General features: G+C 38.4%; 1 protein-coding gene across 1 annotated transcript in view; it reads left to right on the plus strand.

Annotated features, from left to right (window-relative positions):
* The window catches only part of SSBP2 (single-stranded DNA binding protein 2), a gene marked incomplete at its 5' end in the record, with an annotated part of 49,735 nt that extends 33,550 nt beyond the window's left edge, over positions 1-16,185 (plus strand). The window contains 5 exons of the mRNA XM_010144323.1: positions 2,816-2,886; positions 4,233-4,311; positions 7,278-7,306; positions 12,372-12,470; positions 15,301-16,185. Coding sequence (XP_010142625.1) covers positions 2,816-2,886; positions 4,233-4,311; positions 7,278-7,306; positions 12,372-12,470; positions 15,301-15,330 — 308 coding nt within the window. The remainder of the gene's footprint in view (positions 1-2,815; positions 2,887-4,232; positions 4,312-7,277; positions 7,307-12,371; positions 12,471-15,300) is intronic.
* Positions 16,186-16,472: the final 287 nt, after the last annotated feature.

Here is a 16,472-nt window from a genome sequence, read left to right on the forward strand (position 1 = left end):
ATTTGCTTTCAGTGATGTTCTCTGGGACAAGTCCAGCAGTTTGGAAATCAGGAGATTTCTGAAACTGGTGAAACCTCCTTGCAGTATCCTATGGGATAGACCTGACCAACATGTCATTTGTTGGTGATGTGCTGCATCCCATGGTTATGTCATCTGACTGACAGTAAGGTCACAGGTTGCTCCCCTCTGTCTTGCAGTGGGGGAGTAAGAGGAGCCATTGTTATGTTCTACCAGTGATCTATTCCCAGAGATTCAACTGCCCCGTTGTTTGCAAACTAACATGGTCTGTAATTGCAACTCAGACCACATGGAGATTTTGTCCATGCAAAAGGTTGGCCATGTTCCTGCTAAGGTTTGAGGAAGCAAGGCAGAAAATGGGAGGATTTGGGATAGCTAGCCATCTTCTCAAGGCTTAAGATGGACAACTAGATGTGTTTTCCTCTGTTGATGTTCTGCAAAGATTCTGATACGAAGGTAGAACTGCAGGATGTGAAGACTGCTGTCCTCCCCGCCAGACATCATCAGAAATCTGCCCAAATGAAGCTACTTACATCTTGTGCAACCCAGTATTCAATAGCTACTCCTACTGACCAATATCTGCCTTTGTAACTTTCACCATCTAAGAGGGACCCATTCACCTCAGTGATCTTACAGCATTCTCAGTCCTTATGTTCTACACATTCTTGCTGTCCTCTACAGCACAAGAGGGTTGGAAAGGTTCCTAACTGGCCCTGAAAACTTCTTATAACAATATAGTCATTAAATACAATTTCAGGTTTTTTTTAAAATGCAATCTAAGATAAAGTGTAGGCATTCCTTGTTTGTATCATTAGTAAAAAAATAATTAGTGCAAGCTGGCATTTAAAAGTTAGGAATCTCTTCTAACTTAAAACAAACTTACAGACAGCCTGCACTTGAAAAGTAGTCAGCACAGCAGTTACGGCACACGTTAGGCTGTCTGTGTGCAGCCCAAATGAAGCTTCTTCTGACAGTTGTTCCCATTTTCACTTAGAGACTCAAAGATGTTTTGAGACTCTGTTTTCCAAAGAAATTGGCCACCTGAGAGTTTTGCAAAGGTATTTACGTGCCTCTGAGACAAACCAGCTCCAAGGGTTCCCAGGGCCCAACCAGCCCATATCTACTTTACATGAGCTGGCAGCAGATGGGGAGAGCCAGGAACATGTGCTGCAAAAGGATCTGGTGGTTGAAGAACTTTTTGCCTACCTCATTGAACATTAAAAATCTTTTCATATCCTGATTTTACTGATAGTGATAACTTTAAAGCTAGAAAAGTTTTAAAGCTTTTTGTCTTCCCCATCTTCCTCATGCAGCATCTTTGAATGGTCTAGTGATACATAATACTTTGTGTATAATGGAATTAGTCACCAAGGTGAAATAATGCTTAGAAAACTGTCTCAGAAAGATCAAGGCATAGACAAAAATCTTGATTTCAACTTCCCAATATAGGTACATTACATTTTTGAGGGAGATCAAGCCTCATTCCGAGTTCCATCACATTTCAGTGGTCTCAGCTTTCTCACTTCACTACTTCTGACTCAAAATTCCCTCATCACCGTGTCTTGGAAAAGGAATTACAGCTCAGCAGTGTTTTTTGTTTGTGGTGTTGATCTCAAAACTCTGGTTCAAAAAGGTGGAAAGGTCTTTTGGAGGCTCTATGTGCAGACTACTAAGCTATTTTCTGTTCTTTTTGCAGATACTATAGAGGTACTGATTTTCCTGAGTTGCCTGTATGTTTTTTAAATCATGCTGTCCCCTTAGGGATGTATTTAGACTTTCCTTAGGTCATTCTCCTCCCAGTAAACCTTTTCATTATATGGCCTATCTCTTGTCAAGTTCTCTTGGGAAAGGTTTTTGCGTGATTTATTTACTATCTGCTGCAATTTTTTGCCTTCTCTTTCATACAAATACTGATGAAAGAATTCTCGTGTGTTAGCAGTGGGAATAAGCTGGAGATCAGAAGGAATAATATATATCCATTAGTGGTTCTTCGGCATTGGTTTCTTAAATTCTTCCAGAAGACTTCTCTGGGTTGACACTTGTGTTTCAGCTCTGGAGGTGCTCCAGCTGAAAGTTCATGTGCACTGATTGGAGGAAAAGAGCTGAGATACTGTGTCAACATCTGGCAAGGCCAAGTGAAACTCTTCTCAAAATTTATTAGTTTAAGCCCCACACTGTGCCAGGATGGTTTGGTTCATTTGGACTCAGGCTTCTTTTGAAGCATTGCACCAGACTGTATCATGAAGATAGATCAGCTAAAGCTTTCCCTAGATGAGGATCCTTGCACAACGTTCCACTGAATTGTTAGATATATCTAAAATCAAATTGACTGACATGGATGAGAATAAAAAATGTTCATGTCTGTAATGCAGACTGTAATATGAAAAGCTATTTATCATTTATTACAGATGGAAAACATCTTACAGGAAGTACTGATAAGAAACTCCTGTTTTAGAGAGAATATTGAGGATGAGTGAAGTAATTTGGAACTCCAAGAAAAAGGGTTTATGGAATTAAAGAGTCACAGATACCTGGTGATTTATAAACCTTTTAACAGTCATGCATAAAGCTAGAGTCTAGAAGTAGTCACTCAGGGACCATTGCAGTTATTTCTTTTCATAGCTCTGTTGTGTGGTAGCGATAGATAGAAAGGGAATGAAATCTTCCATTATATTGCCACTGTGTGTCAGTGATCCAGGCACAGAAGTAATATGAACAAAACGACAGGAAATGTATTAGTAGTGAGTAGTTTTATTGAAAGGTATATATTAGCACTTAAAATAATCTCTTATTACAGATTCAACCAACTCTGGAGACAACATGTACACTTTAATGAATGCAGTACCACCTGGACCCAACAGACCTAATGTAAATATGAATCTAGTTATATACTTCTTTGAATTATGCAGCGGGGTTTTTTTATCCAAACACTATGTTCCCATCACATATCATTAATACTAAGTTTTCCAGTTTTATGGGTAACATTTCAGTTGTTTCCTTCCCCCACCCCACTTCCCCCGCCCTCCACAATGTACTTTTTAATGTTTCCCCAATCAGTTATGCAAGTACATGCAAAATAATGATTGGAACATAGTCTTCTGCATGGAGAAGACCTAGAATCTTCTGCATGTGAATCTTGGGGATAACTTAGTTTGTCACACACTGCAGTGCAGTAGACTTCTAGGAGATAGGATGACATCCTAGGAGCTGCCACTAAGTGTTAGTTTCTATGGGATTCAAACTTTTGTTATAAAAAAGTATCTACCCTTGAAAAGAGAGAAGAAAATTGCTTAAAGTGACCCTGTATTATATTGCCCTGGCATTCTGTAAAAAAGGATTAAATTAATGCCTCTGAAGAGAAAACTTTCCTGTTTATCTAAATGGAATGTTAAGAATGAAAACTACTGATAACATGCAGTATTTGCTTAATGAACTAGTTAATCTGTGAATATTTTTGCCTAAATTTGTCAGCAGTTCCAGAGCTGATAAAAATCTGGATTTTTAGGCATAACTTGTTTCTTCCCTGGTCTTTCTCTGTGCCTGCAGTTTTATTGTATTTGTCGGATTACAACCATATTTCATTTAATCATTATCCGTATTATGCGTCTTTAAAAAAAAATAAAGGTCAGTAGAACTTTATAGATATTTAGATATTGCTAAATCATTATGCAATGAATTTTAGAAATTTTTCTATAATGTTAATGTCTTTACAATTTTTAAAAACTAAATTTAAGATCAATATCTGATAATTGGACAGAAATTGCTCATGCCATAAAGGTAATGTGGAGTAGTCTGACTGTCAGTATGGGTAATGTGGGATTTGAAAGCTGTTAGTTAATCAGTCATTGCAGAGAATCTTAAAGTTCCCCGTAACTTCAATGGGAGTAGAGCTAGGTCAGCACTAGCAGGTTTTAAAGTCATACACAAAGTGTTGAAAAAAATAATAAATCCTAACTTATATTCCAGCCCACAGAAGTGAGAGTTTCCAAAAATCACAAAGGTAGCATTGGAAAAAGTGAACAAAAGCAATGATGTTTTTTCAGTCTTCATCTGAAAGTCTTTCACTTGATTTGCGCATTCAGAGCTGGGACTGTGCATTTTTCCTTTTTCTTTCTTTCTTTCTTTTTTTTTTTTTAGGAGTATTTTGTTTTTACTAGATTATCTACAAAAGTTTGTACAGTAATACGAGTTTTCAATGTGTGATCCTTTTGTAGTTTCCAATGGGGCCAGGGTCAGATGGACCTATGAGTGGACTGGGTGGAATGGATTCACATCATATGAATGGATCATTAGGTAATGATAGTAAATATTACAAACACTGTGAATTTTCAATGACTAGTGTCATTTGCTATGACTAGTTCTCAGAGTTATGTGGAAGACTTTATGTACTAATCTTTTAAAAACTGGAAGAACTGTATATACATCAATAAGAAGCATTAAGATACTTTTTTAAGCATATGAGTTGGCATACATCATGCACCTCTGAAAGAAAAATACTGTACTTTGTTTATATAAGGGAGTATAGTTTTAATCCAGTTGATAAAAACCAGTCTAAAGTCTGAAAGTCACAATAATGTAGAGGAAAAGTCTTAAGACATTTTAATTTACCTCTCTTCCTCTTTGAAAATCTTGGGAAGGTGTCATTGTAACATGCTCATGCACAATCTTACAGATTACCTGGAAGTAAGTTATTACATATTTTGATATATATGTGTTAAGCTGGTTTTATCCCACATTTAGATATCCTCGTTTGTTATGTACTTAGCCATATGTTTTTTCAGTGTGAGTATTATTACTCCATCCCCATTAACAGCTTCAAACAGATGCCAGTTTTAATGCATCCAAAAGAAGGTGAATTCTTGTCAGGGCATGCAGAGGCAGGAGAAACAGCGTACCTCTCAACTTCTGACACTGTTTTTTGAAGGACGCTTGTCTAGGGCAGAAGCATTGCAGAACTCTGCAAAACACACTGCTTCATCTCCTGACTGCCCTAGCAAACTCTTTGCTCTTACTCTTTGCTGGAAGCATGATAGTCACTGGAAAGGGATTTAAGAAACAAGCCACAGCTAAATAAATCTCATTTATACTTTCCTCTTCCGTACCCACAAGGTAAATAAATACCTTGTTTTATTTCTGCTCATACCCTTATATCAGGCCAGTAGCTCTGAATACAGTTCCTGTGTTGTACTCTGCACCAAGGGGTGTTGGTCATGCAGGCAACAACAGGGTAGAACATCAGGCTGCAAAGACCAGGGATCTCTTTCTTCTTCCATCCCTCTGGTCTACCAGCAAGGTTCTCTTTTCGATCTGGGAGCTGACCTGATGCCCACAAGAGGCACCAGCAATACCCTGCTGAGAAGTATTCTCCTTTATGGGGAGAAACCCAAGCTGGATACAGGTCAGACAGGCAGAAGTCAAGCTGCCAGTGATGCCCTTGCTTCAATCCCAAAAGAAAAGCTCTGTCACCTTCCCTGCACAGGCACAGACCAACCTAAACTCCATACCATTGAAGTCCATACTACCATAGCAGGTGGAAATCTATTACCTATAGTCCAAAAGTTGGAGGTTGTGAGCAAAGAAGTAGAAATAGGTAACGTGAAGGGACAAATTTGGTGAGGATAAGAGGAGAAAAAAACTAAGCCATCAAACCTCATTTACCAGACATGTTCTGAACAATTAAAATTCAACAGTAGCCATCTATCTCCTAATAGAGTTACTTTCTTTCCTAGGAAAGGATGTCCCTGAAATTCCCAGATTTCTTTACATAAGAACACCATGTGATTTTACAGCCTTTCTTTACATACTATAATCCTAAAATGGATTGTTGCTTTAATTAATAACGATGCACATTACATTTGAATAAGTGAAAAACTGTGTGAAAGGTAATCACCTAATATTATGTCACTTTCTATAGCCTGAGAATTATGCCTTAGCTAAAAGAAAAAAATAAACTGAAACAGGTATGGAAGGATTTTACTTGTACCATGCATTTGGTTAGTAATTTTCTCTAGTGGAAGTGATGAAGTGCTTAGTCAAATTGATGACAACTGCTTTTTAGGGGTAATTTCATATCTGAAACTGAGTTCTTTAAGAGAGGAGAGCTGGGGGAGATGTGTATTCATTTCCATGTCGCAATAGGCAGCTCTGTCTCATGATCAGATGGATAAACCGGTCAAGATCCGTCTTGAGCTTCTCCAATTTCTTTTACCACAACCCATCTATCAGATAACAGTTCATAGCTCTGATGGTTAGAAATAAATCTTTTCTTGATTTGCACATAAAATTTATCCTGTGAGCCATGACAAAATAACTCCTCATAATATTTATGTATCTGGTGTATTTGTAGATAGAAATAATATTCCTTTTCAGCCTTAATTTCCCTGGCTAAGTATAGTAAGCTATATCAGTCTCCTCCCACAACTCCATATTTCTTGGTTGTTTTTCTATGATACTGTTCTAGCTTTGTATTCAATACTCTTCTAGAATTTGTTTTTCCTGATAATAGGTGACCAGAATTGTTTCCTGTCTGTTGCTGCTAAAATGCTTTTCTTGATACATCCATCCTAAAAGTTATATTTCCTTTATTCTTAGCTTTACCTGAGTGAGAGCTACAGCATGAAAAATATTCTTTTCAATAGTCTTGCACTCATTATATTTAATTTTATTTGTTTTCTGTTACTGTGGTCTGCAGGATCATCTGCTTTCTTCTGAAAGATACTGTCATCATCAGTATTTGTAATGCATCAAAAATTTATGTCATTTCAGCCAGTTCCAGTAGTAGGCTTCTGCTTTGGGGAGCAAAGACATTGATGAAACCCTCCCAGCTGACCTTAGTGATAATAGTGGTCTTGGTTTTCTCCAGCAATATCAACTTTTAGTTTGATATTTTTTTTCCTCAAGCTGAAGCAACCTCAGATTAATTGCTGTACCCTACCACAGCTAAGAGGACAGGGAGGCTGGACATACGGTTTCTTGAGTTGTGCTGCTGTCCGAATAACTGATACAGATCAGAAGTGTGCCCTTCATTGTTTTCGCACTTGGTGCATCAGGTGTGTGTACACAGAGAAAGGACTAACATTGTTCAATACTAACCGAAAACTTCTACTAAGAGAGACACTGGGAAGGAAGAGAGATGATGCATGGTCATCTCACATGATCATGTTTTAAAATATTACTGTTACGTTATGTATTTACTATGAAAAAAAATCTTAGACTAACTTCAGCTCAAAACTAACTGAATAATTGTCTTTTCATTTAAGGCTCAGGAGACATGGACAGTATTTCCAAAGTGAGTAACTAATAAAATATTTGGAATTTTTAAAATTATTCACCCTAAACATATTTTCTTTGTCTTTGTTACAAAGCTTTTTGTTAAGTTATGTTTATGCTTGTCAACTCTTTGGTGGCTGTGCAGACAGAATTCATATTAATTGAAAATTGAAAACCAATATAATCAATAGGGAGTATAAGTAGACTTATTCTCTACCCTATAATAATGTGTTTTAATGAATGTGGTTAATTATATCCAGTTCATGTTAGAATCTTCCACACTGCTAAGGGAAATGAATATAGTTCTAATAATCAATTCTAGTTAAATGTAAATTTGGGAAAATGACATTAGGATGTTTCGTTTATGCACTGCATGATGGCTTTTGTCACCTCTGTAAGGCAATGTTAATATCTTAGTCATTAATATAAGTTCATAAAAGCTAGATTTAAGTAACCATTCCAGAAGAAGCACTGTTTTGGTATCACAGCCATTCAATGGAATTTAATATGAGTTTAACCTGCAGGGGTTTTGCATCTACAAACGTAATATTGTGCTTGAATGTGTTACTTTTTCCGTAAAAATAAAACTACTACATATGTGATCATCATTAACCTCTCATTAATTAGCTTATTTGGTATTGATAAAGTGGCATAAATCTGTCCCCTGCAAAGCACTGTTTTGTACTCACTGACTTCAGATGTAATTGACTTCACTTTTGTACTTTTGAGGTACAAATACAGAAATTGATGGAGAGATTGCTTCAGTTAAAATTTTATAACTCGTCCATTTGTAGCACAATTCTTAACAGTCTTCCAAGAAAGGAGGATGAGTTGGTTTTGAGCATATCAGTTGCTAGTGTATTTTGGTTGCCTCGGGACCAAGTACCACAGTGTTGTCGTTAGATCTCTCCCAGTGCAGACTCTGGCACTTCAAATCTACCCAAGGCTGGTCTGCACGTGCTCCGGTCACGCTAGAGACCTTGCTGTAGGTGTTCTCAGGAGCTCTGATGAGAGACCAACACTCAGGGAACAAAATGTTGACCTAAATTCCTATTGGTTAACACAGCAGTTTGTAGTGTGAATTTGTTGAGGTGTCCAAAGGGCAGGAATCATTCTTTATGTAGTGTTACATGTTTGTATAGCTAAAGAGCAGGAGGCCCCTGTACGCTTTCCCAGTTCTTTGTCTTCTAGTGGTGTGGTATGGGAGAGGGGTAGCCTGCAAAGTGTGCTGAGATTATATCTTTCCTGGAGAGAAGGACCTCAGCAATATGTTTCTGAGGCCATCAGCACTCCTGCAATCCTGTATTTTTGTACATTTTTAAGTTCTATATTTTCATGCCCTGCAAAGAGTAAAATGATGGATTGAAATGACCATGTTGCCCTGGTTGTGCTGTGCTTAGATGCACAGTGATGGATTCAGTAAAAGCCTCCAGTGAGATAATAAGCATACAGCACTTTTTAAAGCAACATCCGTATTTTTCCTTCAGTATTTTTATTGCAAACTGCAGCATTTTTTGAGGAAAAAACCCCAAACGTATCCATTAGCTGCCGTAGGATTATTTTAAAAGCCTGTATTCAACTCACTGGTATTAAGTATCAGTATATGTACTGATACAAGTATCAGGAGCTCTGAAAACCTGGATCCAAAAATTCACCTGGAAGTCTTGTGGTTTGTTAATCTTAATAACTAACTCATGGAAATCACATTTGATGCATGTCTTTTTCAAATAACCAAAAGAAAAATGCTTTGGAAGTAACAGAGTTACTTTGGAAGTAACAGAGTTGTCCTTTTGCACTGCTGTATCTTTTCCTGAGTAGCACTCCCCAATAGGCAGCCTTCACTGATGGCAGTAAAAGTGTGTGGGTAGCACTGGTAATTTTGGATAGGTAGTAATGCATCATGGTTTTGAAAATTGAATGGGAAAGCTCTGCTTGCAAGGAATAATAGATTTCTGGGGTTGAAGCATGCGAAATGATAATGTGGCTGCCTTCCAGCGTTGTACGCAGTTACCGGGATTGTTCTGACCGAGGCAGCAGTCTCCCAGTTAGTCTTGCAGTTGTCTTTTTCAGAAAAAGACTTCCAGGGACAGAAATTGTTCAATGAATTTAACAGATTTTTGGGATGTGTGACCTCCAGGCACAGGACTTCAGTGGAGTAAAGTGAACAGTAGAGGTGCAGATTATCAGTTCCCAGGAGGTGCAGAAAATAAGCCCAGTCTTGGTAGGATCAGTGCAGCTCACAGAATTCAGAGCAACATTTTCTAGAAAAGATTTTAATTTAATTGGTTTGCAGAACATGAAGTTTTTATGAAGTGGATTGAGAAGGGAGAAGTAAATGAGCTAAAATTATGCGTATTAAATAAACATTAATAACCAATGTTTCATGCAGTGCTGATGGATTTTGTGCAGGCATCAAAGACGTACTTGCTTTGGAAAAATTCAGCTAGTGCCACAATGCCAGACCTCATACTGGCCATAACTGCAGCCCAGGGGAATTGCTATAAAAGTGTTTATGTCAGGAATTTGAACCTTTGGGGCTGGCATACTGTAGTGCTTGCAGAATTTCAAAGCTTTGCACTACACAGAACAAGACAAAATAGGGGTAAATCCCCCAGGAATGAACAAACGTGCAGGAGCATCATATAAAATAAATGTGACAAGGCCTTAGTGGGTTTTAAACTCTATATTCATAGAGTTTTAGGCCAGAAGGGACTGATACGATTGTGTGGTATGACCTCCTGCATAACACAGGCAACAGGACTTCCCTGAATTAATTCCTGCTTAAGGTACAGAAGCTGTGGTTGAACTAAAGCAATAGTTTTCAACCTTTTTCAAACTGTGGCTCTCTAAGTATTTGCTATACTGAATAGCAAACTTCATTGTCTGATGTTAATCAGTCAGTGAGACTTTCACTTGCCTTTGATGGACATGTTGTCCAGTGATTCATGAAGATCTGGTGATCACGGTTTCAGAAGCAGTCAGCTAGTCTGAAGAAAGCAAAAGGGCTAAAAAGCAAGGCATTTGACCCAATTCTTCAAGCTGCGTTTTCAGATGCTAATAAAAAAGTTATGCTGGCCTGTAATTAATTTTATATTTAATCTATAACTGAAAATAAATACACCAGGCTGAACCCATAAACATACTTCCCTCAGGGGAATATGGTGTAAACCTAACAGCAGCTTTCGCTAACCATACCAAAGACATTGCAAAGCAGTCAGTACGTACAGCAGTCAGGTGTTCCCGTCTGATAATGTAGTAGCAAAAATTACTTGATTTATGTCATATTTGTTGAAGCTGAGGAAACTTTCTGTTCTCTTTGGAGGTGAAGTCAATCTGTGGAACAGTGGAATATGTTGCAATATTTAAATTATGGACAGTGGTCAGCATGAACCTTCATGATTACAAAGAGGAGAATGCAAACATCTGAGGGGTTGGGGGATGAGGAGTGGGGGTGGGAAGACATGAAGGGGAAGCAGAAGTCATAGCTATCTTCTGTTCAGTGAACACCACAGTGCCCATCTTTAAAGTGCCAGGGTAGGACAGCCTTTGTAGTTCTGAGGAAAGTGCCAAGAAATTAAGAGGACTTTCTTTTCTTTAACAGTTTCAGTTTTTCATTCAAAGTTTGACCTATGGCCGATTTAGTTATACTAAATGAAGACTGCGTGCAGGTATTTTCAAAGCGCAAAGTACCTGGGTTTTTAAAAGAAAAAAAATCTCTGTGCTATCAGACATACTGTGTCAGGACTGTAATTGAGAATAACAGAAGAAAAAGAAGCAAATTCAGTTAGGATTCTTACAGCCATTTTGATTTGGTGATTTTGGTCCCTACCTGGAGTTGCATTTTGATAGCATGCCCATTGACTGCACTAGGTTTGTGTTGATTTGCTGTGACATACCAGATCTGCCTTTGTATAAGTAAAATCTTAACAGCAATTTTACATTCCATTTTCCTGGATCCAAAAAATGAAATCAAGGAAAGAACTGTGAGAGACATGAACATTTCATAATGAAATTCATGACTTCACTCTCTCCCCCTTGCCCTGACTGCTCCTTTTCCATCACAAATCCCCTAGGATAAGTAGGAGTCTTTACAGTGATGGCAAGAGAATTGCCCATGCTGCAGGCATGGTAGAGTCCTTGCAAATAACCTTTGTAAAAACACCTAACTAATTGTTGCATCTACAAAAATCATTAGCTATTGACTCAGAATAATTTCTGTGACAGTTACCTTGTTTAATCCTTTCTTTAAGTAACTGAATCTTGAGAGCATTTTCTAAACATTGTAGAGGAGGTTGTGCCAACAAAAAGGAACTCATCTTCAGAAACATTTAAATTGTTGCTATTTATTAGCATTTTAATTACACCCGGACACTGAAAAGGTGGATTAAAACAGTATTGCATTATGCTCTGTGCAAGCAAAGAGCAAAAGTACAGCTTTCCCTGAAGGTGTTTGTGAGCCCCGTCCTGTGGCCAGCTGCTACTCCAGAGCTCTGTGTTAACTTGCACCTATAAAGGCTGTGTTGGCTGAGCGCAGTTAAGTGCTTTGGCACATGAACGACACTTGTGAACTACTTGCAAAATTGTGTGTCAAAAAACGGGTTAAGGAGAAAGACTGCAGGCACAGGCCTTTGTCTGTGTAGTCCCGATCCTTCCATGTGTCTGCCTCTAAGTACACACTCTTTAAGTCACATATGTCAAGACACGTGCTCATAGACTTCACTGAATTTGGCCACGTGGTTTAATGTCGTGACAGAGCTACCTTGCACAGCTGCTGCAGCCATTTATAGCTTTTCCTGACTTCAGTAGAAGATGCTGGCTATAACCTGAAAAAAGGAATTACAGGTAAATAATTCTTGCCTCAGGGAAGAAAACATTGCTTTACAGGCTAAAATTAGTGACCGAATCATGCAGAAACCTTCAGAGGCTTATTCTTTTTTTTGTCTTTGAAAATCCTAGGGCATTGCACAGTGCATCCAAGTGCACTACAGTATGGTGTAAAGTGTGCCTTTGGGACACGCGGTGAAGCTGGGAAATGAACTGAAATCTTCAACACCTAACCTGTATTTAAAAATCTTATTCAACAGAACTCTCCCAGTAATATGAGCATGAGTAATCAGCCTGGAACTCCCAGGGATGACGGTGAGATGGGTGGAAACTTCCTAAACCCTTTTCAGAGTGAGAGTGTAAGTATTTCTTTACCTAGGGTTTGTTGGGTTTTGGTTTGGGGTTTTTTTTACTTTGTGAACCTAAAAAGAAAAATAACAGCAAGAACAAAGAGTTTTGTGGACAAAAGTGAACTGTAATGCAGTACCTTGTGTGTTTTTACTAGCTTCTAAAATTAGAGTATTGGTTTGACCAAAAAATTATGCAAAAGACTGCTAGAAGTTGAGCTAAAAGTGGAAAATGTGGGAGGTGTAGATTTACTGCAGAAACTCTTTTTCTACATTAAGAGGTCAGTCGTCAGTGAAAGTTAGATCTGTCAGGCAGTAATAATTACGCTGCATATATTCAGTAATGCACAAGAGGCATTTGTCAGGCAATATCCAACCAGCCTAAATAGACATAGTTGACAGACCCTTACCTCTGAGTGTTTCAACGTGTGGTTGACTAACCTCTGACTCCTAAACAACGCCTGTTGGAAGGAATGTCTTTTAGAGCAGGATGCACGCTGAAGTACATAATTAGCAGCAGATATCACGTTGCAAAGGTGCAGTGTGCTATTAGAGCCAGAAAAAGCAAAGGTTCCCTCTAGTGTTCATTCTGGGATAAATGGGACTTCTTTAAAATGGAGAATGCTTGAGGCAGCAAAACATGGAGTAAAATACATTGTGAATCAAGACTACAGTATTTTCATACTCATGTGCCTGAAGCTGGGTTTCTAAATCCACATTTAGGTTCCTAAACAGTAGTGGTCTGATTTTTCAGAAGTGCTGAGTCAATTCAACACTTCTATTCTTATTGGAAATCGCTGCTGCCAGAAATGAGTGCAACTTCATTAACTATGCCAGTGGTGAACTCTAGCTCAGAAATTATGACAAGTAATTAGATCACAAAATAGTCGAACCGCATGACAAATTTCATGGGGATCAGATTTGGCATTTGCTTCTTCAACTAGTGAAAAGGAAGAACTTCTGCATGTTAGCTGTAGGTGTCTTCATAAACAGGGCACACATTCAGATTGTGTGAAGTACTAGAGAAGATTGGTTTGTACAACCCCAAAGACTGACAGTTCAGTATCTGCCAAAAAACAGTAACCATGGAACCTTCATTAAATGTGATCCTAGGTCATGGTCATCCTTGAATCTCAGTCTGGCACATGTCCCTTCTCCTGAGGCAGGCAGTCTGCTCAGCAAACAGGCCAGTTCATCAAACTGAAGTCACGAAAAAAAGGATATCAGTTGTACTCAAAAGAAAACTGGTTTTCTCAGACACTTAACTGAATTCTAGCTCCTAGATGTTGCAACATCCTAGATGTTGCGTTTCCACCTGGAAGAACCTGGTTTTACAGGTTACTTTCTCAAGGTTTTATGTAAGATATATGCCTACAAGGCATGTGTTGTACAAGCAACGTGCATTCTAGTTACTTCTGGGTGTCGATTCCTCTCTAACAAGAGTCACAATGTAGTCTTGGGGAACTGTCGTGCTTTCCGGTTTGTATTCCATTGCTTGGCTATTTTGAGTAGGCATTACTGTAAAGCCCTTTCTCAGGGAACTTTGCTGTTCGTTTCACCAGGAGTGTTGGTTGGGGGTGGGGAACAGTGCTTGTCTAATAAGTTAAAAATCACAAACATCTTCAGATCATCTTTCGATTCCTTGTCCAAAGTGATTACTCAAGGTACTTTGCCTCAGATACATCAAATCACTTGCGCAGATGATTTGCTTTAAGCATTTGAGCTGGTCTTTGTCTTTGGCTGAAGACAAGCATGATCTTTCTAGCTTTACTGGCCCACTGTGGGAGTGCTCGGCAGGATATGATGGGAGCAAGCCCTAAAACATTCAAACCATCAGAGACGCAACAAGGGACAAATAAACTTTAACTGAGTAGTCAGTTCTGTGTAGTTCACATGTCAGGGAAGACCCATCCAAAATGCTTTTTCTGGTATGTTTGGACACTTGGAAATGGCCAGCTTGAAACTCTAGATTTGGCAGGATTTTTATTGCATATCTGTTTTTGCAAACACGAATTTATCTTTTAGTTTCTTACAGCATTTTTCATAAAGCTAATCCTTCTGGCATTTGAACATTTTCCTCCACTTAGAAGATTTTAGGCCAAATTAACTGTTTCTGCAGTCTACAATTTTCAATTTAAAAACAAATTAGGCATATAAATGTGCACTTCTACCCATTGTGGGTCCCAGTGGTTGTTGTAATGAAGTACTGCTAGCTTGGGGGCAAAGAGAGCTTGTATAAGGGCTGCGGTTGAGTTTGTGTTACAGTAATAATGTAATGTGGTGATTGAATTTTTGGGTTACATAAAGGAGAATAACCATCGATCCTTGATTCAGCTTGCCTCCCAGAATCGGTAATACAGAATAATACAGACAAAAAGGCTAGTTTAATCCCAGTCATACATACATATTTTTACTCCTTTCTTCTCATGAAGTATAAAAAGCTCTCCAAAATATTTATGTGGTTCAGCTAACCATGAATGCAGCTGGGTCTACTTGAGACGGCCATCTGCTTAGCTAATCCTCCTAGTAGCCAACACTGACCAGGAAAAGGTGTGGGTAGCATCAGTGAAGTATCGGTTCATCACTTCATCCAGGTAACACCAAACAGTCTCTAAGGCAGTTGGCTTTACAGCAATAGCTGTGTTTTGATATGGTGAGAGAAGGGTAACAGAAGTTATGGTACCACAAGTTGAACTACAACCTTAGCACAGGCTGTGGTACAGATTTAGGAGGAAGTTCAAAGACCGTGTTGATATTTGAACTCATTACTGTGGTCCAGAGGTGCTTTTAAATACCTGTGGGGGGAAAATGGTTGTTAAAATGTGGATTCCTCTTTTTTCAGTACTCCCCTAGCATGACAATGAGTGTGTGATCCATTAACAACTCTCACCATGAAGACCACAGTGAGTTTGCCCTCTTCAGAGAGCTACTGCAGAAGAAAATTACTCATCCTAGTGTACAGTTTAACAAAAGGATCTCAGACACAATCAGACCCACCTTTTTTTTTTCCTACCGTCTCCCCTGTTTTGTCAAAAAAGTGGGTCCCAAACATGATTGAGACAACTGTAAAGAGTGGCATAACAGAACTGCCCAAGATGGAACTGCAAACAATTATCTGTGTATGTACATGTGTGGGCTAGTGTATATGTATGTGTGTGTGATATAGCAATACACACATACATATATAGACCCGCAGGACATTGTAAAATATTATCCCGTGACATCTTAAGTAGAAATGAGAAGTAGGGACTTTTATTCCATCTTTTTTTTTTTCACGTTTACATTTTAATTATTAAAATTTGCTTTCCCTCTCCCCTTCTGAACTGTTTTATGTTGCATATATCACTGCTTTATAAGTTATTTTTTAAGGTGAACTCAAATGATAAATTCTTCTGATTTTGTAGATGTCTGCCATTATGGATAGGAATAAAATTGCTTATAAGAGCTTTCATTAACTTGTGTTTGATACCAGTTACCCTGTGAATCACAAACTGTACTGTCTCAAGAAATAGAAGAAAGCTCATCTTAATTTTTTGGAGAAATTTAATAATTTTCAACTAGTTTGGGGATTTTTTTTAATACTTTGCCTTTAAAAAAAAAAGAAGCACTGAAGGTTATTTTTCTTCTTTAATTGAAGCCTAATATCTGCAATATCTATTTTAAATGGAAGCCTGAATTTGATACAAGCTTCTCAGTTTATATAGAGTACTATAAGGTTACTGTAAGTGAGCTCCAGTTGCTATAGAATCTAGCAATAAAGTGTTAGGGCTTCTTCTGCCCTTGGAAATGAGTTTTCTGTTTAGCATGATCTTCCGTATGGGTTGTAGTTAGTGGAAATACAGTAGAGTCCTTATCACCGAAACCTTTTCTAACAATTTTCCATCAAGTTTCCCACTTCCAGTGATTCTCAGCTGAATCATAACAATCCATGGTCCTGATCATAAACAGTACTTCCCAAGCCCATTCAGAAAATCAGGTCACCCTGCTACTTGCAAGTCATTTTTCACCATGTCT

Source organism: Buceros rhinoceros, unplaced genomic scaffold (genome assembly GCF_000710305.1).
Source record: "Buceros rhinoceros silvestris isolate BGI_N320 unplaced genomic scaffold, ASM71030v1 scaffold45319, whole genome shotgun sequence".
NCBI lineage: Eukaryota > Metazoa > Chordata > Aves > Bucerotiformes > Bucerotidae > Buceros > Buceros rhinoceros.